The 27,210-nt window shown below is 43.9% G+C and overlaps 1 protein-coding gene across 1 annotated transcript in view; it reads right to left on the reverse strand.

Annotated features, from left to right (window-relative positions):
* Positions 1-1,573: 1,573 nt before the first annotated feature.
* Positions 1,574-27,210, reverse strand: part of HEPHL1 (hephaestin like 1) — a 36,290-nt gene continuing 10,653 nt past the window's right edge. The window contains exons 2-20 of the mRNA XM_083821034.1: positions 25,806-26,050; positions 24,788-25,000; positions 22,819-22,998; positions 21,543-21,797; positions 20,325-20,493; positions 19,462-19,601; positions 19,161-19,292; positions 16,245-16,456; positions 15,622-15,772; positions 14,115-14,327; positions 11,803-12,016; positions 10,475-10,614; positions 9,526-9,666; positions 7,145-7,251; positions 6,452-6,674; positions 5,612-5,751; positions 4,835-4,994; positions 3,791-3,871; positions 1,574-3,711 (exon numbers count right to left, since the gene is read on the reverse strand). Coding sequence (XP_083677160.1) covers positions 3,509-3,711; positions 3,791-3,871; positions 4,835-4,994; positions 5,612-5,751; positions 6,452-6,674; positions 7,145-7,251; positions 9,526-9,666; positions 10,475-10,614; positions 11,803-12,016; positions 14,115-14,327; positions 15,622-15,772; positions 16,245-16,456; positions 19,161-19,292; positions 19,462-19,601; positions 20,325-20,493; positions 21,543-21,797; positions 22,819-22,998; positions 24,788-25,000; positions 25,806-26,050 — 3,319 coding nt within the window. The 3' untranslated portion in view covers positions 1,574-3,508. The remainder of the gene's footprint in view (positions 3,712-3,790; positions 3,872-4,834; positions 4,995-5,611; positions 5,752-6,451; positions 6,675-7,144; positions 7,252-9,525; positions 9,667-10,474; positions 10,615-11,802; positions 12,017-14,114; positions 14,328-15,621; positions 15,773-16,244; positions 16,457-19,160; positions 19,293-19,461; positions 19,602-20,324; positions 20,494-21,542; positions 21,798-22,818; positions 22,999-24,787; positions 25,001-25,805; positions 26,051-27,210) is intronic.

The following is a 27,210-nucleotide window of genomic DNA, read 5'->3' on the forward strand; positions in this document are numbered from 1 at the left end:
AGCCGGGCATCGCCACCTCCAAGGGTGGCGCAAGGTTGGAGGGGTTGGTCCGGAGAGGCTGTGGGGTGTCCTGCCCTGGAGGTATCCCAAACCCGCCTGGGTGCCATCCTGCGCGATGTGCTCTGGGGGATCCTGCCCGTCAGGGGGCTGGACTGGGGGATCCCCAGGGGTCCCCTCCAACCTCGGCCGTTCTGGGATTTCTGCTCGTCCAGTATGTGCCCGTCACCTCTCGTCCTCTCGTCCTCACCACGGCGAGGAGCCTGCCCCATCCTCGCCCCCCTCACGTATTTATGCTCCCTGATAACCCCCCTACACACACCGCCCCGAGCCTTCTCCAGCTCTCTCAGCCTCTCCTGCCCCTGGAGGCGCCCCAAGCCCGCAGCCAACCCAGCACCGTGAGCATTTCCCCCAGCCAAAGTGTTTCATCTCCACCGCCACATCTCAAGTCGTTTTTTGCAGGAGTCGTCTTTAACAACCCCTAACTGGCTTTGCCCCCTCCTTTATATTATTTTTCTTTTAATTTTTATTTTATTTTAGTCTCCGTAAGCTCTGAGCATCCTCAGCCCAGGAGTTGGAGAGGGGGCCATCGGTCCCCTAAAGAGCCACCTCCTCTGCTCTGCACGTGGCTCTGCCATAGCCCGTGCTGCTCCAGCCCGAAGGCAGAAACTGTTCCCTTCTCAGCTCTCTCCTTATAAAACCGCTGTGCTATCTGCTTTCAATTGTCCTTTCTATTTTTCCAAGCCCCGATCCAAGGAAATCATTCCTCATATAGAAACTGTTCTGCAACTCTGATTTCCTTTCTTCTGCTTTCCGGGCTGTTCTTGAGCTACGGCATCCTTTCCTCGGACTCGCACCATATTCAAGATGCAGGTGCCCCAGACATGTATCATGGCACCATGGTGTTTCCAGGTTTGCTCTGTTCTTAATTCCTAATGGTTGCTGATACTCAGTTGCCTATGCGTATAACGATGTATATAGGGCTAGGACTGCTTTTTCCACAAGTAACTGCCATTAACTGACCAGTGCAGTTTGTATCACTCAGCAGCACAAGGTGCTTTTGTAGCTTTTTACACTCAGTATCATTTTTCTTGCCACATACACTTACAATTGTCACTAAACTCCGTCACCCTTTTTCACATCACTTACAGAAAGCAGTGAATAGCGGGGGTCCTTCCAGCACCCCACAAGTGACTTCCACCATGAAACGTGGCCCCTCATTCCCTTTTTTAACCAGTTATTTAGCCTCCTTCCCCTTATCTCAGAGTGATTTCATTTCTTTAAGGAATTTTTACTATGGACTTTCTCAAATGTCTTATGGAGGTGTAAGCAGGCTACATTCATGCAGGTGTCTTATGTACGCTTGGAGGCTTTCAAAAACCTCATTAAAGTAAAATTGTCTTTTAAAAATAAAAAATAAAATAATAATTTAAAAAAAGATTCATTCTGCCATGGTCTGTTTTTTTTGTTTCCTTTGGCCACTTTTTTCCTCATCTCCTAGCTTTCCACTGGGAAGTTTTTCAAGGCTGGGACTGCGTTTATCACCTGCCAAGCTCTTGGTGCTGGGACAGTTCCAACGATTTTGGACTACATAATCCAGAGTTTCCATCCTCGAGGGCCTGTGGCCCTGGATACATTGTCCTGGTGACTTGTTCCTTTTGTCATCTCGTCCTTTGGTTGCTTTGCTTGCATTCCCGCTGGTGCTTCAATCCAGCACAGATGCTATCCTTTATTGCAGGTGCTTTCCACAGCTCCACGATGTGGGGCACAGCTGGAGCCAAGCTGCCTGCTCCAGGCAGGCAGGTAATGCTAACCACCATGCTTCATGCTCCCTGTGATGCCTTCTGCTTTCTGTGGCTGCCTGCCTTACCTCAGCGAGCGGCAGTGACATCCCAAGGCCTTGGGGACCTCTGGAGGCCTCATTCTTGTTTCCCAGCTGCCCTCCAGCTGAGAAGTGTGCCGGGTGAAATAAACTGTGCCAGAAGGTTTGTACAAATAACCAGATCTTTATTATCTTTGTCATCACTTTGGCTGGTTACTGTGGTCAGAATATATTTACGATTCTGTTTCTAAGAAGTCAGACACATTAGCTATTCTAAAATGAAAAGTACCAAATAACTTCTTTTATTAATCACGTATGTTTAAGTGAAAGGCTTTAATTTGTATGTGAACAGAGATGAAACGTTCTGTGCAGTGTTTTTGGACAGAACAGAATACCTTAATTTTAATGTTTACAAAATAGAAAGATCACAGGATTTAGGGTATCTATTTTTGTCAGCTCAAAGAGGAGATTTAGTAAGTGAGTGTGGAAGTGTTTGTTGCTATAGTATAACTCCTATTTGGGCTCAGTCCTGCAGTTCTACCTCATGTGTGTGCTCTTAAATAACTGGGGAAAACAAGGAGTCAGGAAATAACCAAGAAGCACCCAAGAAACTTCTACATATCAGCTACCTGGACACGGATCCAGGACACTGCTAAGCTGCAGTAAGAGGGACAGGCAGCCAAGTTCCCTAGATTTGAACATACTTCAAAATATAGAGCTGGGAAAAATATAATAAAAAAAAGAACAGCAACCTGGATTTACATTCAAAATCCAACTTGGATAAACAGTTTCACAGATGTGTTAGTTCTGGAGTTCCTCTGCAAGAGCTGTAGCTGACAGGAGCAGCTGGCTGGCAGGAGTGATCGCTGTCTAATTAAACATGAGCTATAAACATTCAAGTGTCACTAAACACGGCCTGATTCTGTCCTTCTTCCCTGCAGACCACAGACATCAGCCTCCTGCTGGTTTCATTAAAATTAGGGAGTGAAGTGCTGCTTGGTGCAAAGAAGAGTTAAAGAATCAGGACGACCACAAGGAGCAGCAATTACAAAGTCTAATAACTTTCTGGGAGGTTGCTCAGGGCTAGATTTTTAAAGGGATTAACAAAAACTGTAACAGCTGCTGAGCTCCATCACGTGCTAAAGTATATTGGTCGGTACCTAGGTGCCTTTAAACACCTGTCCCCAGTGTAGTTTCCTCATTTAACAGGGTGGGAAAAAAAAAAAAAAAAAGAAAAAAAAAGGGAGAATTGGTTAAATGTCAGTGAATCATTGAGCCAGACTCCGGTGTAAGCCTGGATTCCCTTAGGGACACCACGGGGACTTCCAGACTTACTCATGTGCCTTCGGGAGCCAGCACGCTAAGACAGTCCCCCACGGTATTTGGTGCAACCCCCGTGCTTCTGCAAAGGGCGCACGGGTGCAATCCTGCCCACTCCTTCCTCCCGTGATGAAATCCCCTCGTAGCCAGAGCGTTGGCCAAGAGGTGTGGGCTCGGGCAAAGCTCAGCTGAGAGGCAGCGGGATGGGAACGGTGGTGGGTGGCTCTCGGATCCCTGCCCGGCAGCTCACGTTCACTGTCGTGAGCGCTGGCTACGGGATGGGGCTGTCGGCGTGGGTCTTGCTCCAGGTGCAGCAGCAGCGTGTCGTGAAATCCGGCGCAGCTCCGTGAATGGTGTTAAAGCTGGGGCTTACAGGGAGTCTGGTAGAAACACGCTTTTGTCGTGCAGAGCCTGATACTGGATCCTGCTTCCTTGGCGGGTGGTGAGGCAGAAGAAGGTTAACGTGGTGAGCAGCAGAACAAGTCCAACGAAAACAAAAGCTGCGAACATCAGGCTGGCTGCTCCGGGATTCAGGATTTTGCCCAAAAAAGTGTCCTCTTGGCTGTTATAATCTGCCAAAAGAGAAGTAGCTCATGAAGAATCTGCACGTGAGCCTGAAAAGTTTAAAATTATATGTTAAAAAACCCATACCCTTTGCTGTGGTCCTGTTTTTTGCAGTGGTGGTGCCATAAGCTACAGTTGTGACTCCTCCTCCTGAAGGGGCTTCCCGCTCTGTGCAGAGAGAGAAAAAACGTAGTTAAGTCAAAATCCTTAAAAAAAAAGGCTGGAAAATTAGCACTAATTTTTTTTAGTTCCTCCTACCTTGGTAATCTGAGCATAAATCCTGATTACATCAGCACAGTTATAAATAGATTGCTCTAGGCAGCTCCATGGGCAAAGTCCCCCCTCTTCTAGAGGGATCTATTACTTCACTTCTGCATTTGCTTGTTCATTTGAACAAGCTAGAAGGAATAATTGGTAGAAAATAAATACACCTCGCCCAAGAAAGGAGGATTTTAGCTACATTTGGCATCACGTTTATCCTCCTGCCACTCCAGGACTGTGCAGCGCCTGCGGAAGTGTGTGGCAAGCACAGACTGTGCTGCCCCAGGCAGGAGATGCCAGACCCAGGTGTCTGGTGAAATTTTTTGGTGTGCAGAGGCTCACAAAACTCTTCTGACTTCACTCACAGGTGGTAGAAGGGACCAGCATCTCTCAAAATATTTGCCAATATTACTTAGTCAAGGGAACTGCTCTTTCTTGGGCAGGATGAACCCCATTTTCTGGAGCACCTCGTAGCCCAGCTGGTTCTTGCCTGCACAGGAAGGAGCGTGAGTATCCCTGTGAACAGGCAGTGACTGGAGGAAGGAACCAGCCCTAAGCTACAGGCCAAAAAAGAGCTTTGCAGTTGCTTTCCGCACCACCTGCGGGTGACTGATTGTCCACAGGCTGCCACTGTCTTAGGGGATGTTCTTGTGAAACACCAACTGTTTGGTTGCTTGCAGAGCAGAGCCAATATTCCTGTCCCTGCCATGCCCTCAGGGCATCCCTAGATGATGCTGGCTGCCCAGGGCAGCAGGCAGTGATTCCCAGGTGCTTCCCACCAGCTGGCATTAGCTGTCTTACTTCTCTGCCTTTCCTCCAAACTGCTGCAATACACTGTCAGAGTCCCAGGACGGATTTCTGGTACTTCACCTGATTTATTGATGGTGTAGGTCGTTTCCATGCCGGCGTGGATGTGGTCAGCTACGTGGCAGTGCAGGAGCCACGTCCCAGGGTTTTCTGCTACCAGCTCAACTGTTTGGAATGTCCCAGGAAAAAGGTCATACACATCTCCCCTGTGGTCCTTATCTGTCTGTGGCAAGGCAAAATCAGCATCGTAAGGGTCTTGCCTTACAGTACTCAAATACCCCCCAGCACTGAAATACTCCAGTCTGACTTTTTGCTTCTTGAGGCAGATTAAATGCTTCTTGTTACATGTTTCTAGTGTGTCCCATGGAGGAAAACTGAAGCCTGTGGACAGCCTTCATTTAACCAATTAATTAGCAACAGGAGACTCCTCCTTGGAACTTAGGGTGCTGGTTGAGCACAGGTATCACTTTGAAAGACAGATTTTTCAGGTAATCCTGCCAGTGTCAGGCTGTCACAACATCAAGCCATTTTGTAAGCAAGCATAGCTCTGGTTTCCTTCCGCTATCTTCCCTTATAGCCATGGGAAAATATGTATTTTAACCTACCTGACCTCTAATAGTGACATTTATTCAGGTTCTATAACAGAACATGAGTGGTAGAAGCTTTGCAAGGATCCACTTTGTTTCATATCTCCTTCACATGTAAACCTCCCCCTGATCTCAACATCATCCCAGGACTGTATGTCCAAGCTGCAAAAATAGGCTAGAACTTGGACTTTTTTTTTTTTTGAGGAATTTCCCATCACACTCTACAAGTTTTACTTTGATCCATTTTACCAACCTTGAAGATGAAGGTCTGTGCATGGAAGTGGACTGTATGTATATCCACTTCATTGCCCATTCCTATCAAATACCAGTTCGTCGTATCACCTTCATTCATTGTTAGACCCAGGAGACTGTTATAAATCTTCCCGTTGATTGCTGGAAGAATGACAAAATAGGTCTGATTAATAACTGGCCATGGCATGGGTGATGATAACCTTCAGACAAGGAGAACAGGTGCCTGGCACATGTGGCAAGGCAAGGGCTTTCTGTAGTGACTGCAGGGAGAGAGCCACATTTTTGTTTCAGTCTCCAAACAGCTTGTCATCTAAGGGCACAGCAGCAACCACTTAGCTGTCTTGTGAAGCACCGGGTAAAGTTTTCACTTGTTGGGATCAGACTCCTGAACAAACAGGATTTTGGCTGAGAAGCTACATGGGAAAAGAGGGAAGAGTTGTTGCCTCAAATGAGTAGAAATCTGGAGAAGCAGCAGTTTGCTTTTCCAGGGCCATTCCTGTCTCCATTTGTTCTGTCCTGTCTGGCTCCTGGGCTGGTTGTTACTACAGCCACGTTTTAAAAAGTCATCCTTGTGCTCCTACAAAGCAAGCCAACAAGGAATGCAGCTCCCAAACGTCAAGGGAAGTCTGGCAGGGCAGCCTCTCCCCATCAGGATAAGGTTGAATTAGCTTGTCAGAAAAATATCTTGGCTGGACCTCACGAAATCTTTTTGTTTCCAGTTGCTGCAGTTTATAAAGATATCACGTGGGTGGGTAACTGCAGGCCAAGTCAATGTCTTCCTAAAAGGGCTGTGAAAAATAAACCTCTGTCCTCTTGGCTGCTGCCACCGAGTCCTACATACCATGCTTACTGTTGCCTTCTACAAAGTCCTTAGTGGAATTAAAATCATCAGGATTCTTATGAAGGTATGTTTCAATATTTTCTTTCAAATACCAGGATTTGTTTTCATCAAACACCATAAACAGGAGAGTAAATTCACGATTAATGTCTTTCCTCAAGCCATTTTCATCCAAAATTCCTTTTCTGCAAACTACAAGAGGCCCAATGAGACCGCTGTATGTGTCCTGAAATGAAATAAATATATTACAGATGTTCTAGTTCATCCGATTATGAAAAAAGTACAAAAAAATCTACACATTAAATAAAGATGAAATTCCATTTTCCTATTAGGGGAGAAAAAAATCATTACTATATCTGACTAGACATATTTTTCTTTGGACATGTTACTCCCAAAATTTAATGTCCTTGTGTTAATGTACCAAAGCAATGTTTTGTCTTTACCCAAAAATCCCTTCAACTACTCTTTGAGAAGGGAATCACATTACCATAGTGTATCCCTGAGGATTTTGGTAGGTCATATTACCCAAACATATGCAACTGTTACCAAAGACAACAAAGCATCTAGCTCTGTAAAGCCTTCCTCAAACCTGTGGTCCTTGCAGAAATGAGAACCAGGATGCTTTCAGAGACATTACACAAGATAGCATACTTTATCTGAAACTAGCTAATCTTTAATTGACCATTTCTTGGTTACCTTTACAAAATTTACTGTTGAATAGTAAACCCAAGTGATACAGTTTGGATCTGTTTTACCAGGGCCGGATCGCTCTGGAACATTCCACCTGTAGGTGTTTATTTCCCCTGAAAAAAAAAAAAAAAAAAAGAAGAGTTTTACCAAGAACAGCTGGGTATTAGAGGCTTTGAGCAGCATGTAACTGAGACCCACTACCCTCCTCATCAAAAAATGATCTGCATCAAAACTAGCTGTGGAAGCATGCAGGAATGGCATGCGGATGTGTTTCTGCATTCCAGGAGGTTGGCAAGGTTCCAGTGGTGTAAACGAAGGCAGATATCACCTGTGAAAGGAGATCTGCAGATGGTGCTGCAACCTGTGGCAAGGGGGAGCAGAGATTCCCTAACCTCTAATTCTAAAAAAAAAAAAAACCACAAATTTGATGGGGAAATTATCTGCTTGGGTGAGAATCAGTTCTCTGTATTGAACATAAACACACCTACACTCAGATGAATTGTCTGTGCTGTGTTTCCCCATTTTTAATTGAATAATTATTTATTTGCTGGTGCTCCAGCAAAAAAAGGCAGGAGGCCAAAAAGTGGTCAACACCTTGTCCTTCCACGTGCTGGACAAATGCTGAACCACTCTGTCTCTTCCCCAGAATTATTCCAGGGTGACAAAACCCAAGAACACCTGTTAATGTGATACAAGTCAGGGGAAAAAAAGGAAATCCCGGAACTGTTGACCATGGTCTTGGTACAGCCACAACCCAAAAGCTGCCAATGGCTGTGGACATTGGAGCAAAGCAGAGTTTTCAAGCTTAAATGGCTGTGAATTGTCTGAGCTATCTTTGTGTCACTGAGCCACTGCGCAATTTTGGTAGTTCATGCAATAGTGGGTGTTACGGTGTGGCAATAACCACGAAAAGAAAAGAAAAAAAAAAAAAAACAAAGAAAGAAAAAAGAAAAAAAAAAGATGACGCTCAAATATCATATTATATAGCATGAGTCTCATGTAAATGATGCAATACCACTTAATTTTACAAGCACCTTCTGTACATTACAGCGTGGGTTTATTGACTTTGCAGAGTTCAAAAAGGCTTTTACAGCACAAGACTACAGTAGTAGGACAGAAAACACCAACAAGAAACCCATCAGTCTCAGACGCATTCTTGCCCTGGAGACATACACCAAGGAAGAATTTGTCATCCACCTTTATCTAACCTACGCGCCATCTTCCCTTTTTTTGAAAGGCTGATGTGAGAAGAGAGCCAGGCCATGGTCCTGTGCAACTTCCTTGTTCCTTACTCCTCCCTTTTGGATATTTGGAGGCTGTAGGGAGAGAGATCTCTACTCTACTTCAAACCCAAGGTACTTCAGATGGCATCAATGTTCCATGTTTGAAGCGCAAGTGAAGTGTGTCCCATGAAAGGACTGATAAAAAAGATGAAAATGGATGTTTTCTCCCTTTTTTTCTCCTGGTTAAATAGAGGAGTAGAGGGGACAAAAAGAGGGGAGGGGACAAAGCTGTGGCAGCTGAGAACTATTTGTGGCTTAGGCAGCCAGGGATCTACTCCCTGCATGTCTTTACCATACCCTACACAGTCTTGTTAGGAGCTGGCAGCACTTTGGGGAGCACGAGGGTAGCAGGACATCAATCTGATCGATGACAGCTTCGGGATTTAGTAGGACTGGACGGGATCTGGTGAGCTGGGCCCAGGCTGAGCAGTCAGCATGGCCTGGGGGAGCCAGCGAGGGCCTCTAGGTGCTGGGGGGAGTGAAGTGCCCAGGCATTATTCTGGTTTTGAGGGATTTGTTCTCCTTGTTGACCGCTGCTTCCAAACATCCAAGGAATACATCCTTAGATCTTGCTTAGTCTTTTCCCCTGGCTTCGTGGACACCTTCCCTAGCTCATGCCAAGCCTGCTCCCGTGTGGGCACAGGAGACATTACAGCAGCGAACCCAGCATTGCACCTCAACCATCGACAGATGGGGTGTACAGTGAGGAAGAGGCAGAATTAATGTTGCTGACTGCAACTCTCCCCAAGTTCCCATTTTTAAAACTTTGTTTGAGCATCAGTCTGGAGCTAAAAGCTGGTTTAGGCTTCACCTGGCCATGATTATGGGCCTGCTTCTGCATTTTTGGAGGTTGTCCAGTGATACTACATTCCTGCTTCTACCCCTGATAGGAACAAAGGCTCGTTCTTTGCCCCAACATGCTCGCTTGGTCAAGAACCTACATGCACAACAACACAGAGAATCATATCTGAATAAATGTTGAGCGTGTTATGCCTGGGAGAACATATAGGTATGAATAAGCTTGAAAGAGGGATCATTCCTGCGTTAAAATGCTTTTATATACGGCGTTTGTAGCTCAAAGAAAAAAAATATGAGCAGCCTTACCTGGGAGGGTAATTGGTGTCTCAGGTTGTTCTTCACAACCCACTTCTTCTACACCGTGTGCACTCACTGAATAAGGCCTGCTGGCTTTGTTCTTAAACACGATCAGCACAGAGTCACCAACCTCGGCATGGAGTAATGGCCCTAAATTAAAGCAGAAGACGCCGGTGATTAATGCTGCTCTTCTGAATTTCAACAATCTTCCAATGGCTTGGCCTCGGAAAGGAGCCATGGGCTCTCAAAACCTTTAGGCTTCTCTCTCCTTTCAACAAAGCAATCAAAACCAATCTGCTATCTCAGCTGATGAAAAATTACGTATATGTACATAATTTTTTTTCTTTTTTTTGCCAGTCAGAATAATATCACTCTGGAAATAGGTCTCTGGACAGCTTGTTTTTCAGGAAAACTTTTGTTCATATCTTTCAAAATTGTGTTTCCTAAAGTGGTAATAGCTTTTTTTTTTTTTCCTAGAGCATTAAAATATTTTTTTCAGTATTGTACTAGGGAGTATTGACTATTTTATGTTCAGTTTTTGCCTACTTCTCATCCCATGAAAAACAGGAGCTGATGCTTATTTTATGACATATAAAATTTTGTCTTGTCCAATTTCAGGTACTAATCTAGTCCCTTAATATTGAATAATCTACCTACAATAGCTTCCCCCATAATACATGCTTTGATGTTAAGGTGAATCCTGGAATTTCGATTTTTGCATCCTCCCTGTTAGTTCTCCTTCAGAAACTCCTTATTACATGCTTGGGAATAAATCATCTCATTTGGAAAGCATCTTTACACTCAGCAGTTATACAGACTGGTTGTAAAATCACTGATCGCCCGGAATAGGCATCAATGTTACCTCTTTTCTTTGTTAACAAAGTTGTAAAATCTTTTATTTTGGAAATCAACCCTCTCATTTATTATGCTCAGTCTGTGAGCCATGAGAGCTACTTGCCCAGGATTTCCAGGTGTTCCTCCTCCTCTGTCCGCACTTTGTGCTGTGTAAAATTGCCATTCGTGTACTCCCTGTAAACCACCTTCTTGTATTTTGTACCTATTAGGTCTTCCCCTTGGCTCAGAAAAATGTGCCCGTAACTGCAAAATAAAAAGGCAAAAATTAAAAGCGCTAAAACTTACGTATCTAAAAGCTGGTAAATGTTGTGTTATTCATAGTAGGTGTGACAAGAATATACAGCTTGGTCCAGCGTGGTGATTGAGGGGAAGCCCTATGTGCTGCAAGAGGTTTTATACAGCAAGTAATAACAGTGATAATCCTCAGTAAATGCACGCTGTCTTCAAACAAGTACAGCCGGGGATATATTGTACTCACCACAAACATTTAGGGACACAAATCCTTCAGCAGAGCTGACAAACCAGAAAAGAAGTTCAGGCTACGTGTGGCTTTGGCCTCTCACCCCAGTGCTTCCTCCACCCCAACAAAAGACACTATCTTTCCCTGCAGACCTGGATCCTGTTACCACGATGCCTGCTTTCACTGGCTCGGATATTAGTCTTATCACGGATATTATGGGCCAGCAGAGGACACTCGCATCCTCTCCTCTGAGCTTGCTGCCTCCTGGCTTCCCTTCTCCAAGCTCCCTCTGGCAGCAGAGTTACAAGGCTGGCTCACAACATAAAAAATACAGGCAACAAGTGCCCAGGAGCGTGGCTCACTCTAGTGAAATACTGTGCATACAGCAGCAGCCTTTTGACAGTGATGTTTTTTGACAGTTAATATTTTCTTTAGGCACTCCTCTGTATCTTCAGGTATATTTTCTGCTGACTCCACCGTACTCATGCTTTTTTACAGGGTGCAGCTTCCCAGCCACAATTTCCAGGTTTGTTTTTTTTTGTGGTTTTTTTTTTTTTTTTGAAATATGTTCCTTTCTCCTTCATTTATGTATTTACCCACTTATTTATTTATTTCACCAAAACAGTGGTCTGTCTCAAAGACCACTGGATCACGTGTCTTCTGCACGCTTTCTGTTCCTTAGCACAGAGCAGTGTAGATGTGGCTCACTCAAGGCTGTTACCACACATGGATTTAGGGACTTGGAAGCCTTCCTTGGTTCAACAGCATGATGAGACACTTACAGACAAAAACATTTGCATATGCTGCCTAGGAATCAGTCTGCTCTGAGAGGTTATCATTTAACAAATGTTTATCTCTTAAAGAGTGCCTCCTAAGAAGTACTAGGCTGGCTTCATGAAAGGAGACATCTACACTCCTCCTTCACCATAAGTGGGCCCCACACCCAGCAGCCTTTTTTTTGCTTCGCGTACCTTTCCTCATTGCTGCTGATGTTGTAAATCTTTGGTTCTGAGCTCTTATTTGAGGCATAGTCCCACTCCACCTCCTCTGCAGCGATGTAGAAGATCCTCATGGTGTTGTGCTGCTGCTGGGCTCGGGTGGCATTGCGGCAGCTGCTGACCTCGTAGAGGTGTTTCATCCCCCCGACAAAGTGATCAAAAGTCCTGCAAACCACCTTGAATGTGCCTAGAAAGGAAAGCTCTTGAGATGTAAGTAATTCTGGAAAATAAACAAGCAGGCTGGAAAATTAGGTCCAGTGCCTTGTGCATTCTTGATCTGTCCTCCAAAAAAAAAGCAAAACCCTAGTCTGTCATGCTCTATGGAAATCCAATCAAGGGGGTGTTTATTTCACCCATTGGCTTTGAAAAACTAAGGGGACTGAAGGGGGAACTAGTTGGCAAGATGGAAACACACCAGTCATCTCCTTTATGTGCCACGTGCTCCATGGCCCCAAGACGTCAGAGGGTGGGTGTACAGGCACGGCCATGCCCGTGGAGAACACCAGGAGAAGCAGAGGTAGTGTGGCCACAGCATGGGCTGACAACAAGGGACAAACCTAGTCAGAGGCTGCTGAAAGCCACTTAAGTGCTAAGGGAGACTTTCCCAAAAATCTTGAGATGGCTTTAGTTGGCACATGGTTTCTGATTGTATTGGTGTGTGCTCTGTGCTCAGAGCACTGATCCAGCGTCTCTTTGGAGCAGCTCTGTGCTTTGCCCATGGAAAGCTTCAAATGAAGTGGTAACATTGGAGGCCAAATCACCACAGGCTGGCTTTTTGTGGCTCTGATGGTCTAAGGCTGCAGTAACAGTAGGGACATCTTTTGGCAGGCCTGTGTGCAGATTTTTAACATTTGTTCACCCCCTCCCATTTACTGGAGCAGAAGTTGACCACAGCACGGTCCTGTGCAGCTCCACCTGCTAGCACTCTTGTAAAGGAGGAAAGCATTTACACAGCTGTCCAGTGCGTGCAAAAGCTGAGAAGTCCACTGAGTTATGTGTCCAACTTATTGAGTCAATGATGGAAAAAAATTGGAAGCATAACTTTGTCCTGGCTGGATCTCAGTCCATTCCTTGTGTTTCTAGGGCAAAGGTGATGATAACTTGCAGTTAAAAAATAAATAAAAGAAATGCAAGTGTTGGTGTTGGTAAAGATCTGATAATTCATTCATTTTCCCTTGTGATCAGTAGAGGGTTAGCTGGCAAAAAATAATGAATTCCTAGTTCCAGTGTTCAGTGTAATTCCTGCCATGCTGTTTCATGACAGACATGGAAATGTATGGGACAGACACAAGGAAAGAATCTGCTGCCTTGTAGACACAGCAGTGCTGGAGGTCTAACCATGGCTTGGTGTGTGCACACAAGGCCAACAGGTATTTCTATCGGGTGCTCCAGCCAAGGATGGCTTTTGGCAGAGCCTTGCACAACTCTCATGATTCCTTTGATTTAAAAACTTGCATCAATGGGAAGAAAAGTAACATTGCACTCTGGCTTAAAGCTTCTCTGAAGTATCTCCAATGAATAAATCACCCCTACAGCTTTGAAGAACGAATCACTGGATTAGACATGAAAATAAAAAGTATCCTTTATGTATATACTTCTGAAGAACCTCTTAAAGACCAGGTATTACTGAAGTTCTAAAACATCTTACATGATGCTGTGAATTTTGTCTTTGATAAAAAAGGTCTTTTGAGAGTTATGGAAATTCTGTGAGCATCCCATTAGCTATCTGCCTGCCTGCTGCTCTGCCTGTCCCAAGGTCATCAAAGCCTCTGCTCTTTGGTACGTATATATATTTGGTTTACAGCACCTTGCCAGAAAAGGAGCCCAGCCTGAATTCTCAGCCATGTTAAGTCCACACAGTCCAGACAGAATCAGAGAACGGCTGAAGTTGGAAGCGACCTCTGGGTCCACCTGGTCCAACCCCTGCTCAAGCAGGGACACCCAGAGCAGGCTGCCCAGCACCATGTCCAGGAGGTTTTGAAGATCTTCAAGATGGAGACTCCACAACCTCTGTGGGCAACCTGTGCCAGGGCTCTGTCACCTACACATCACAGAAGTGCTGCCTGATGGTCAGAGGGAGCCTCCAGTGTGCCAGTTTGTGCCCATTGCCTCTTGTCCTGGCACCGGGCACCACTGACAAGAGCCTGGTTCCATCCCCTGTGCATGTCCCCACCCTTTCAAGCTCCCTCACACTCCCCGAGTGGGGCAGAGCATCTCACTGGCTGTTATTTAGGCTGCCTCATTTCTGCAAGTGCCACAACACCACGATAAGCTCAGGAACATACCCACGCGGTCTGGCTGCATCAGTGCTGTTCCCGATAAGTGAGGAAACAAGGCCAGGCCGTCCCTCGTCGTCCCTCTCAGGTCAATGGTGTTTCCTTGAAACTGAACCCCGTGCATGTCGTAGTGACTGCCCAGCCCGATGAGGTGCCAGGAGACCTTGTCGTCCTTGCACATGGCCAGGCCTGGCAGGTTACCAAACAAGTAGCCGTTGACAGCTGGAGGAGAAGAAAAGAGCCTGGTCGGTGGCCCGTGGGTTGTACCTCAGCACGGAGCCTCCTGACACCTCTGCGGCAAGAGGCTCACAATCAAGCAAGTCATAACATTAATTAAAGAGGCATTTTGTGAAGCAAAAGTAGCACTGGATAACACCACATTAATGCTTAAATGCTGTTTTTACAAACTCTTAGTTTCTACATTTCTTTTTAGCCTATAAAATAACAGCCCTCAACAGAAATGTAGAGATGCTCCTCCAAGCTTTCCAGGGTGCTTCACAGATGCCAGCTAAATATTTAAATTAGGAGCCTCCTTTCTGCCTGGAGAAAGATCATTAAGGCCATGGAGTGGGCCATAAAGAGTCTGAGTTGTAATTTCAATTCTGATGCAGCCTTCTCACACGATTTTGACTTTTCATTTCTACTTTTACTTCCAAAATGTATCTTTTTTCCAGGAGGGTTTTGTGGCGCTAAACTCCCTAACTTTGGAGATTTTTCTGTGATCACTGCATCAAAGATACTAAGGCAGAATAAAACTTCAGTATGAAATACAACCTTCTAACAGAAAAAAAATAAAACAAGACCCAGAAAACCCATAGGCAAGTTTACAAGAAATGAATTAAAAAAGGAGTAATCACTGCAAGGTGCCTGATGGTTGAGACATTGTACCTACAATGTCTTCACACACTTTTTGCTTGGTAGTTAACTGTTCACTATCAGCATATATTCTTAATGCTCTCAGGAAAATCCAAGCATGATGAGATTATGTGATTTGATCAAGTATGACATATCAGGAATAAATTTGAGAATGTCTGTGCCAAAGTCAGATACTTACATATAGAAGTGAAGTTTTAAACTATTACTGGCCTTTTCCCTAGTCTTTGTCCCTCTGCCAGAGGTCACTGCCCAAGCAGAGCTGTCAGAGCAAAGAGGATGAACCTTTGTTATCAGAGTCAGTGCCAAGGCTGGCAGCTAAATTTAAATCACAAGTGAACATCATTTTTTTCTGCAGTTGGTGTTTGACTCTGGCACTATGCCTTTTTATATATCTAGATGTTGTATCTAAAACCTACACTCTGTTCCTTTTCTCCAGGTGTAGTTGGTAGGTGGATGCAATCATTGTTAATGTGACAAAGGATCCAACGTGCATTCAAAGGACATGGGGAGCTGGCCATACACTGACTGACAGCTTCCACCTCACCCTCCAGGGCATTGCAGTCAGCTGTGAATGACGATAAAATCTGCCAATGATAAATGAAGAAAAGGTGTCATTAACAGATATCAAGATATTTCGTACCGTGCATTTTGTTGGATTCCTTGAAATCTTCGTCATTCTCATCTACTTTTGAAGGGTCTCCAGTAAATGCTTCGATATTCTTGTTCAGATACCAGCTGTCATTCTCATCAAAGATTGAAAAGAGAAGGTAGAATTCTCTGTCTATTCCTTTCTGTAGCCAAGGAGGAAGCCAAGACATTAAAATCAGTCTGTGCAGAAGTATCCAAGTGAAAAATTACCTTGTGTGTGTGTGTGTGTGTGTGTGTAACAAAAAAAATCTTTTTCCAGAAAGCTGCAGGTGCTTTCTTACTATATCATTATAGAGGATTGGGGCTGGCACTTTTGCATCAGCCAGAAGAATAAAGAAAGTGGCACTTAGTTATCACGGAAAGATGCATTCATTGCTAATGAGTGCATGGAAAAGATGGAAGACCCAGGGACAAGCCTGAATACTGGCAAATGCCAGTTTCACCTTCCCAAACACCCCCACTGGTCAGCTTTTAAACTGAGGAATGATATTTGTGAACGATGTTGGTTTAATCTCTTCAATCTGGGCTGGGAACTGGGCAAATCGGCCCGTAAGGCCACCTTCCCCCAGCCCACCACCCTGCTGTTTCAGGGAGGCCCATCTCCACTCTGAGCACCTGCGTCCCATCCTCATTCAGGACGTTCTTCCGACAGACCAGCAAAGGCCCCACCAGGCCGGAGTTGGTGTCCTTGACGGCATCAGTGGCCGAGTAGTAGAGATAGGTGAGGCACGGTGGGTCGTTCTCACTTGGACCTCCATTTTCAGGCACTCTCCATTTGTATGTGAAGGTTTCACCTGCCTTAACGCGGGCTCCTGGCTTCATATACCCTGCAGAGAGAAAATTGAGAAGCACCCAGGTCACAGGAAAGTTATGTCCTCCAGAATACTAGCGTTGGCTGGGGGTCAGACATAGCCGTTGTTTTCTGCAGGTGGGCTCTCCCTTGCAGGCACAGCTCGAGCACCATCCTTTGGGCCGGTGACTTCTGCCACGGGGACACCTCGCCAGAGCCCAGTGCCCTGGGGACACACTGAGCCGTTCCTCGCAGAACAAGTTCAGCTACCTCACACAGACACCGTCCCGATGCTATCTGGAGGATCTGGATTCTGTCAGACCAGACCTGCAGAGCTCCTCCTTGCTCTTAAACGGCTTCCTCTAATGTCTGTAGCTTTCCTGGCCTATCGTGAGATTCATCTGAGGTGCAAACGCAGACTCTGACTTTTCATTAAGCACCACGAAGCAATTACCTCAGCGAGTGGAGCTGCAGTTGCGACTGTTTAGAAATTCAGCACAAATCTGATCCTGGTAATTGCTTCTTTTTGATTTTGCAGCAAAGCACAGGAGCCTCTGTCAGAGTCCCCAAAGGGAGGCTGCTACCACTTTCTTTAGAAGCTAATTTGGGGTGATTGTCTGCTGCCCTGCATGGGGTGGCTGTAGCATCACTCACGGAATTTAGTCACTGTAAAAGGGTGTCGGTATCCACAGAGAGAGGACTCATAAAAGGGACTGGAAAGGAAAATTGGGAAAAGGGGTCAGCACTGCACCCTTAGAAGAAAAAATTACTAAATAACCCTTTTGCTCTTTGCTGTGAGGAAGATCAAACTAGAAATTTTAATTAAAGCTGAGGCACCCATTGACTGGGTTTTCTCAGCACAGTCAGATGTGTCTGTCAGCAGCAGTCTGCACTGATTTGATTCTCTGTGTGCTGCCAAAAGCCTGGAGTGCCTCATGGAGAATCCTCTTACGAACTTAGAAATGAATGAAAATATCAATATTTAAACACAATCTGCCACAAACTGCAAAACAAAGCAGGGTACTTCTGCAGTGGTATCTGATGCTATTAAATTAATCCTGCAGTGGTGCTCAACAAGGAGAAGAACATTGATATGCAGAAAAAGAATATGAGATTGGGCAAATGTTAAATTTAATATGGAAGAATATTACTGAGAGCACAAATGAAAAAAAAAAGTTAAGCCTTATGTATGTCTATGTACAGTATTTTCATATGAATAATCTACACTCAGACAAAACACAGGCTTTGAAAAATCATTGTCCCTCGGTATAAACTTACAGCCCCTGTAGGGGCCATACCTACATACTCTTGTAGATGGGTATGATGGAAATCCAAGACACTAGGCTTACGGGGAGAGAAGGGCAAAAAGATTGTTAGGAAGAGATAAATCTGGAGTCAGTTTCCTCTCCAAAGACCCAGAGGTGTGCGGCTCATGCTGCTGCTGAATTGTAGGATTTGGGTTGGTTTTGCTCCACATTGAAGGGTGCAATGCCAATGGATGCTATTACCAGGGAGGTTTAAACAAAAGCACAACAGGACTGACTGTGAGCAGAGAGAAGGATCTGCTTTTCCATCAAAAAATTATATCTGACATTAGGATGTGTATAGGTGAATTCAAGGCCGAAGTGAACCTTGATGTTTCAGTACACAGCTCGGCCTGCTAACAAATTTGTTGCATTGCAAGGTCAGCAACTAGAGACAACAGAATTTGATTCAAGCCTTTTGTGTCAATGTTATTGTACGGTTTTATGAGTTTTGCATGCTGACCTAATTCTCTTCGCACAGTTCTCAAAAGAGGGATTATGTCCTGGGAGTTCCTTTCTGATGTGTTGCGATGGAAGCAAAACAATTCTGACAACAAGAAGGATAACTTTCTCTTCGGTGCTGCAGCTCATCTAACATAAGCACTCTAAAGCTTGGACACTTGCTCTAACCCTAATCTAGGTTCCTTTGGTAGTCAAGGGAAACAGAGGCATCTCCAGGGGTGACCTACTGTCTCCTAAAATAGGTGTTTGAAGTAAATGAGACTTCCTACACTCTGAAGATATAGTTTTTTGCCTTTGACTGAAGAAGTTGCCTACCAATTAGACATGACACCTTACATTTAATGGTTAAACTTAGATGATAAAGATCCCATCTTTGCAGAAAATGAGAGGAAGCCTTTGGTAAATGCTCTGTTCTAGCATTTACATAGTTATGAGGATTAATAAGAATTGTTGCTGCTTCACATTCTGGGTCAATCAGATAAAAGATGCCTGGACACTGACTATGCTGGCCATGAAGGAAGGCGAATACCCAACCTCTGTTAGAGGATGAGGTGTGAAGCAGCCCAGACCACATGGACAGCTCTATCCAAAAACTCAGCAGGGTCATCATGCCAGATCCTAAGCAACATTGTTTTGGAGCATGTTCAGAGTAGGTCCACTGACTGGGGATGAGTGATATTAGATTAGAACTAAAGTAAATTGGATCGGGCTTTTGACTTGTACTCAAAATTAACAGATGGACCTCAGCTGGGTTCAGTGACCCTGTCTGGCACATGTCCAAGGGGAAGAAACTGTACTGAGGCAGACTGGAGGGGTCCCTCAGGTTGTGACATACAGGGTAGACACAAACTAAACCAAATCACCCCTTCCATTCCTTAATACCCACAAAAAGGGCAAAGCTACTGAGCAACAGGGGAAGATCTGCAGACTCATGTATTCTGGATGTGACAATACAGCAGTTCAGTCAAAACTTACCATCTAAGTAGGGAGCACCTTCTGACAGTTTGCTGAAGCTTACTCCATGGGCCATAATACTGTAGCTCCTTTTGGCTTTGTTGGCAAAAGTAACTAGCACTGTATCTCCCACTTCAGCTTTTATTACAGGACCTTAAAGAAAGGGAGTTAGGGAAGGTGTTAGAACCACCAACAAATGTATTTTTATCTAAACAAGACAGCACTGACTGGTAGCTGAATGCCCTAAATTTCCCTCTGGATCCAAGAGGACTTTTGCTTTCAAGCCCAACAGAATGACAGGATGGGAAAACATTCACCATACCAAGTATTCCCAGGTGCTTCATGTTCTTTGGCTGAATCTTCCTTTTACTGAACGTTGCATCAGTATACTCCACATAGCGAACCTTCCAGTATTGCCCTCCTATTCTGTCAGTCCCTTGTGTGAAATATATTGCAGATTCACTGTGGATTTAACAAATCAGACTGGTTAAATTACTAGAGGTTCGGGCAGAAACCTTTCTTTAGGATAAAGTTATTACCCCAGCCATGGGAGAAATGACCTTCCAAGTTACTAGTTTGCATACACTTTTCCAGCAGGCTAGATTAAACATTACTGAGCTGAATTACAGTTACAAATTAGTTAACAAATGGGTATTCATTGTGCATTAGACTTCCATGTGTTTAATTTCAACTTACTTAGGACAAGTGCTCTGTCAACTTACCTCTAACTACCTTAGGGCAAGACCAGTGCTATTACCTGTGCACAATTCATGTCTTTAATCTTCTTTACTTTTCCTGGGAGATACTCTAACATAATTCATCTTCATCAGTTATAACAAGGGGGGGAAATCTCCCATTATAGCACCTCTGAGATACACCAATTTCACGTGTGAAAACTGCCAAAGGAATCTTGACATAAGGGTTTCCATTCTGTTGAACTTTGCATGCCTCATCAGAGCTCACTTTCTCCGTGGACTTAACGATGGAGAGAGATAAGTGCTTCCAGAAGGCAACTCCTAAGCATCGCAGTTACAAATCTAATTTCTCAACAAGGTTGTTTAAATACTCCCTGCCCCATTCAATTAAAATTAATAACAGTGCAGGACCTAGCCCTGGTGAATCACTGTGGAAGTCTCACCCAGACTCTTGAAATTAAGCACAACAGGAGAGGATGAGAAAGCTTACCTGCCAGTGGCATTTAAGCCCTGCCCAGTGAATTTATCATAACCGTCAGGTCCATAATTCCAGAGCACTTCTTCAGCAGCAATATAATATCTTCTCTTGTGACTGACTGGTGAAGGCTGAGACAGTTTTTCTTGGCAGATCTGTACATCATAAAGTGCCTCCATGCCACCTGGGAGGAGAAAGAGTCTGGAGACAGTCCTTGGCCAGCTGCAGAGTCAGCAAACTTGTGGGTATAAATGAACATTCAGAACCCTCTAGGCAGGAGCTATGTGGATTGGAAAAAGTGGCTAGGATCATTTGGGTAAGCTTCTATTTTTAGAGACTGCTGTCTACACTGGGCTAGACACTAGCACCCTTCTCTCACAAGTGGTACATCATCCCACAGGTGAAATCCACTGAAATCTATGACACTTTTTAGTGGGCTTATTTGCTCCGTTCCTTAATCTGGGTAAGGATGACAGAATGATTTTGGGGATCAGAGTGCCTCCTGAAATGTGCAACATGGCATCACCTCCCCAACTTCCATTGAAATAGAGAGACTGGTTTATTATCACTGAAGGAATTGCTAGCCAGAATCAAGTTTTTCTGCCTAATAATAATCTTACTGAAGTGAACATAGAAGTTCTTAAAAGTAAAAATTTTCACAACTCGTGACTGACTCTGATATTATAATTATACAGTTCCTGCTGTCACAAACCTAGTTTATGATATGTGGCTTTCAGGTTCTCACACCACACAAATACAACATCGTCATCATCAAATTCTTTCACGTAAAGGTGTCTTACCAAGCTTCTGAACACATTGCTAATTTTTGTCTGATTTCTGTAAAAAAAAAGCTACGATGTGTTCATCTGGCATGATATTTCTTAAAGTATACGTATTTATCTACAACAAAAAGTGATGATGGATCTTCTCATTGACCATCAAAATCTGTAATTTATATAGAAAGTTCTGTGTCAAAACTGGGTCTATCATGCTTTTCTCACATTAGTTGCCCATATTTACACAGTTAAGTTATTCATTCTAGCTGAATATTTGGCCCAACATACATAATTGTCACTGGAGACTAAACTCATGATGTTTTTCTGATGAAATAGTTCTCAAGCGTTTGGTTTTGGAAACTCAGAGATGGAAACATCTCTCAGTTTTCTTTTCCTAGCATATTTGAGGCTGGAACTTCTGTATTTGATAGGATCAGGAAGATCTATAGCACCATACCTCGTAAATGTTCATTAACCTGGCAAGTTATCAGCCACCTCCCGGGGTTCCCAGGAGTCATCTCTGCTGTGATGAATGTTGCAGGGAACAGACCGACGACATCTGCCCTCTGGTCTCTGCTGGTGAACGTGTGGCCGTAGAAATACGCAGCGTGGATATCGATCTCGCTTCCCATGCCAATCAAGTGCCAGGACATGGGAGCATCAGCACACATCTCCAAGCCAGGGAGGTTTCCATAAATATAACCATTAAGAGCTAAAAACAAAAAGTAGGAGATTTTATGAGAGGGAAAAGACAAGTGCCAGGTTCTTCTGACCTCCTTTCCAAGCATGATCCTTTCCTGGAAAAGAATCTATGAATGTCCACACTGAGTCCCTAGCTGAATTAGGTGCTCATGGGATCCCTGATGGAGAATAACATTTTTGAACAGCCAGCTAACAGCTCAGGATGATCAAATGGCCCAAATTCTCTGTCTGGGTCTATGAGAAACTTCCTGAGTCATAACAAGGTATTACAAAGCCCCAGTCATCACAAGAAGTCCTGATAACAAAGTTAATTTGTTCTGCAAGTACTTAGGATGTCTGGAATCTATTCCCTCTAATTCTGAGTCATAAATAGCTATTATATACCTGGCTCAAGCAATTAAGATTTGAAAATTATGATATCAGACAAATCAGTCTTAGTCAGCTCTCTCTTCCTCAACTTCCATGTCTGACAATGTTAAGAGAACTTTAGGAGATCAAGATTCATATTTTGCAAAATAATTTATCTCCTAGGCTCTAAGGAACAACCAAAATACTGAGAAATATCTGGATTTAACTTCTTACACCAGGTCTCTAAATAGCACAAAGTACTACTGCCCCACTGATCTCTGAAGGGCAGGAGTAGCAGTACCAGCCTGCCCACCAGTCGTGAGGCCTTTCGAGAGCCTGAAATGCTGGACTCTTCAAATATACACATCTCAAAGTGCTCTGCAGCCTCCTTTTCTCTTTTCACAGCTGGTCAAGCAGTCACCAAAAGGCTTATGTCTGTTGCCTAAGATAAAATGCCAAACAAGTGACAGAGCTGGATGTGAAAGCTGAATCTCCTTGCTGCAAACCAGTGTGTTGTACTGTGTTTGGGGAGAGGCTTTTATCAGTACAGTACTTCAGCATCCTGAACCATTCCATGCTGTCACAGATAAAGGAGAGACATCACAAGAGACGGAAAGTCCCAGTGAAAAGAAAAGAGCCTGATCACTGCTGTAGGTCACCATTTGCTCAAGAGTCCTGCTCACCATGCATTCGGTTGCTGGTCTGGAAACCTTCATCCTCTTTGTCAACTGTTGCTGGTTCTAAGCAGAAGGTCTTTATATTCTCATCGAGGTACCAGCTGAAATTTTCATCTACAATGCTAAACATCAGGGCAAAAGCGTTAGCAGCACCAGTCCTTTCTATTGAGGTCTCATCTGCAGTTCCTAAATTGCAAACGAAAAGGAAAGTGCTAAAAAGAGCCTTGGAGGGGATTGAATGTAAAAAATGACAACGACTTTGGAGCATTCAAGGATATGTAGTGGTCTGCCCATGATCTATAGGGCATGTTGACTCTCACCTGGTTTTGCTCCTCTGAGACACCTTAACCCTCCCTCCCCAACCTTTCAGCAGATGGGTGCCTCCGGTAGGCAGCTCATCTCATCTAAGTCAAGCTGATATTTAATGATCTGTTGATATGACATAAGCACAAGCAGCTGCCAAAAGCTGTGGTCCTGTTTTTTCCATCTTTTTCCCACTGTTCCCAACCCTGCCCATCAATCAGTATTAACACTTGTGTAGCTGTGCAGTGAGCCAGAACAGAAGCCTGATCCAGCTGGAAACCAGTGACTTTTGTTTTGGCCAGAAATTAAGGAGAGGCAAGTGGTAGCCCACATTTGTGTTGCATGGAAGCAACTTGTGGAGCATACCCTCGGAACAGCTGGCTAAATGCAGCTCACTCCTCATGGACTAGTGAGGAAGCCTAGACAATTAACTAGGACAAGTTATTTAAATTTTAAAGGCCTTAAGACAGGATGAGTACAATCTATTCAATCTAATTTGAGTATTGGTATCTGAGGGACCATCTGGGGGACAACCTGAGACTATAGGAGTGGTGACACTAGATAGTCTATTATTAACCATTGAGGGATTTATATTTCATCTAATTGTCCAGTCTACCTCTGAACCCTTAAAAACCTTTTTCTTCCCCAATGTCCTCTGGAATGGAGCCCTAGAGCCTTGCTGTCAGCCCTGTAAGGAGCCACCCGCCACCATCAGAGGGAGGAGGCCTAAAGCAGTGGCATTGTGCAGATATCCACCTTGACAAAGTCAAGACCCAACATGCAGATAAGCTGGCCTTCCAGGCTGGGATTGTTTTGAACATGCTATCTCCTAGCTACATGCATTATCCTAAAGTTATTGGCTTGGTTTCACATATTCAGGAAGTTCCCCAAGAGAAAAAAGTCTGAGATATCTTAATTATAAGTAAAGCTGGACACCATGCCTGTCCTCTCCACACTGAAGTATTTTATTTTTTTTCTGAATATATAAAAACTGCTTCTGTATATAAAATTAGGGCTGGTTTTGTACTGCAGCAGATATGGGAAAGAGGTGGCAGATTTACACGTGTCCCAGGTTGAGAGGGGATGATGGTTCAGCTGACAGAGGGGAGAGAGTTGGTACATGGTTCCTGAGTGCTCCAGCACAAAATTTTCAGGCTATAAGTACATGGGACAGGCTGTCACCTCAGCTGTTCAGTCCATATTTCCAAATGGCTGTGATATAAAACTTACATGCAAAAATCCACAAGGGAAAAAAAATGACAAGGAACATTGGGGTTTCAAGGATGTAAATACCAATGCCGAAGTCACCAGCCCAGCCCTAATTTCACTTCCTGGGCAATGAGTCCTTCGCTTGTCCTGAAATGATCCCGGTTTTGGAACGTTTATTTTTGGCCTCGGCCATGCCCAGCTGGCCACAGAGCATGCTGCAGTCCCTCCACCAGCCGAGGCAAATCTCTTGTGAAGCCAAAGGGGAGCGGGAAGGGGGTTGTCCCAGAGCTACAATACCTACCCTGGGGTGCTCCTGGAATGGCCCAGCTATTCCTTGCCCCTTTTTATGGGCTATGTAGGGATAGACTCTAGACCATCATGTTTATACCTGTAAGCAAAAATGACTGTTAAGATGCCAAGCTTGGCAGAGGGGCTTGCTTTGTCACTTTTCCTAGCTCAGTACCTTTTTTACAAACCAGCAGTGGCCCAATTAAACCAGATGCAATATCTCTTGGTGTGTCAATGTGAGAATGGTAAATCCAAGTCAAGCAGTTTGAGTCTGCCAAAGTTGGGGAATAATCTTTCCTTACTGGCCATGTGTACGTGTAATTTCCACCGGGAACAACAAAATCGTCCTCTTTGCTTTTACCGCCGGTTCCATCTGGGTAAAGCGCTCCTAATACATTAAAAAAAAAAAAAAAAAAAGGAAGCTTTTAGCTCCCCCTTAACCATTTTCCTTGAATAAATATGTATTTTCTTCTATTTTATCAGAGCTTTCAAAAATAATAACAACACTCACAAACAAAGAATCACTGAGAAATTGTGAAAATTTTCAGAAGTTCTGGTAAAAATATTCAACACTGTTGACAGTTAAGATCAATTACTTATCAGTAGATAAAGCTTTTAAAAAACAGGCTTTAATTTTTCCATGTCTCTTTACTCTCATCAAACAGACACATACACATTTTGTCAGCTTAAATTATACATCTTCTCACAGAAAACTGATGAGAATGATAAATGTAGGCAAATCCATACACCTCTAACCAAAATAGACACGCATAGGTTTGAATTCTGAATTTGATTCTGAAAATTGTATCATGTATGTTATACACCTATAAAGAGAAAAAGCATTCACTTACAAGAACTCTATCTATTCAACAGGCTAGACATAGAAAGAAGGAAGGAAAATACTTCTGTGACTAATAATTCAGGAAAATAATTCAGGAAAAAAAAGACCCACCTAACCTGTTTCAGTGTTGGATTTATCCCAGGCGTCAAAGGTTTGTGGCAAAAGTTTTAAGAAATGAGGATGTTCCTGGTTTTATTCATCAGTTGCAATTACTGATGGGTTTATGAGAGGGTGATCTAAAGTCCTCTGATGTCAATGGCCAGAACAATAAATACTTGGACAAGCTTCTAGCCCTGACATTTGCTACTCCAGGGGAAACAGAGAAGAAAAGAGAGGGCAAATCAGCTTTTACCTTCAGAGTCCTTGTCATAGAAGACCCCATGTGGATGCACTGAGTATGGACGGGAAGCAAAGTTTTTCAAATGGACAATAAAGACATCCTCTTCTTCTGCCTTCAGGACTGGCCCAAGGAATCCCAGCCAGGCTTCTTTGGGGATTTCCTGGGAGTATGTGTCATCAGTGAATTGCCTAAAAATAGCCTTTTTGTACACACGCCCTATCCGGTTGGCTCCTCTTGTTGCATACACGCTTGCAAACCTGGTGTTGAGAAGGGAAAATAATTTAGAGACTAAAAATTCCTTGAAGAGTTGATCAAATAACAGGTGCTTACAGAGCAGATAATAGTTCCCAGGGACAAATCACGTAGCTAGTGGATCTAAGAGTGAGGAGTCAACCTGGACAACGTTATCAGGGTCCATGCCCCTTCCTGTGCAGTAACAGTTATCCTGCTTGCAGGTACTACACAGGTACTACGAACAAGTCTTCACTTGAGGACCAGCCACCCAGGACTTTCTGTACAGTTTTAGCACCTTCTCACTCTTTCGCAAGGGCAAAACCTCACATCTAAATGTATGACAGTGCAGGAGAAGAAAAACAAATTAATTCAAAGTTTTTTCTAAAGCCAATAAGAGCAATTATAATCAACTAGTTTGGCAACCCATAAGAGTAGCATAAGATGTTTTTGCATGAAAGACATAATTTCCACTTTACAGAACCCACGTTTTATAGCACTTTCAAGTGACAGAGAGCCCACTACATGGTCAGTGACTGACACGTTGTGGCTATTAAATTCCTGCTCCCTTCAAATTCCAAACTGTATTTGCAGTCTAAAATCATCTAGCTCCATATTCCAACTGGTTCCCATCATGACCTGTCTCAGATCAAAGAGGCCACATACCATCAGGAATTTATTTTCTAGGCAGACACTTGCACAAGTTTTAATTAATTGATTAAACTGCCTCCTACGTTTCTTCTGGACAAACCAAATGCACTGACATTCTTTATGCCACAAACCTTCCCTGGCATTCTTTTCTGAAAGCCTTCCAATATTGCTCTATCTCTTTTGAAGTCTGAACACAAGAACTTCACATAATATGCAAGTAATATTGCAGTTAAAGGTGCTCCCTGTCAATACTTCTTATACAACTAGAAATTAGTTTTGCCCTTTTAACTATGATTTCATACTGGCAACCAACGTTTAGCCCATCTGTCATGATACTAGATCTTTTTTACTTCTCTCTAGAATACATCTGACAAGTACGATACACACTCTTCATCCCTAAGTATCCCACACAGTGTCCAAATAACCACACTTGCCACAGAACCAGGAGTGGACTGTATGACTGGCTTCAACATAGTTGACTGCTCCATGAGTTTTTGCATCCCTTGAAGATTGTTTGAACTTTAACACTTCCTAA

The sequence above is a fragment of the Anser anser genome (assembly GCF_964211835.1).
Source record: "Anser anser genome assembly, chromosome: 1".
NCBI classification, from domain to species: domain Eukaryota; kingdom Metazoa; phylum Chordata; class Aves; order Anseriformes; family Anatidae; genus Anser; species Anser anser.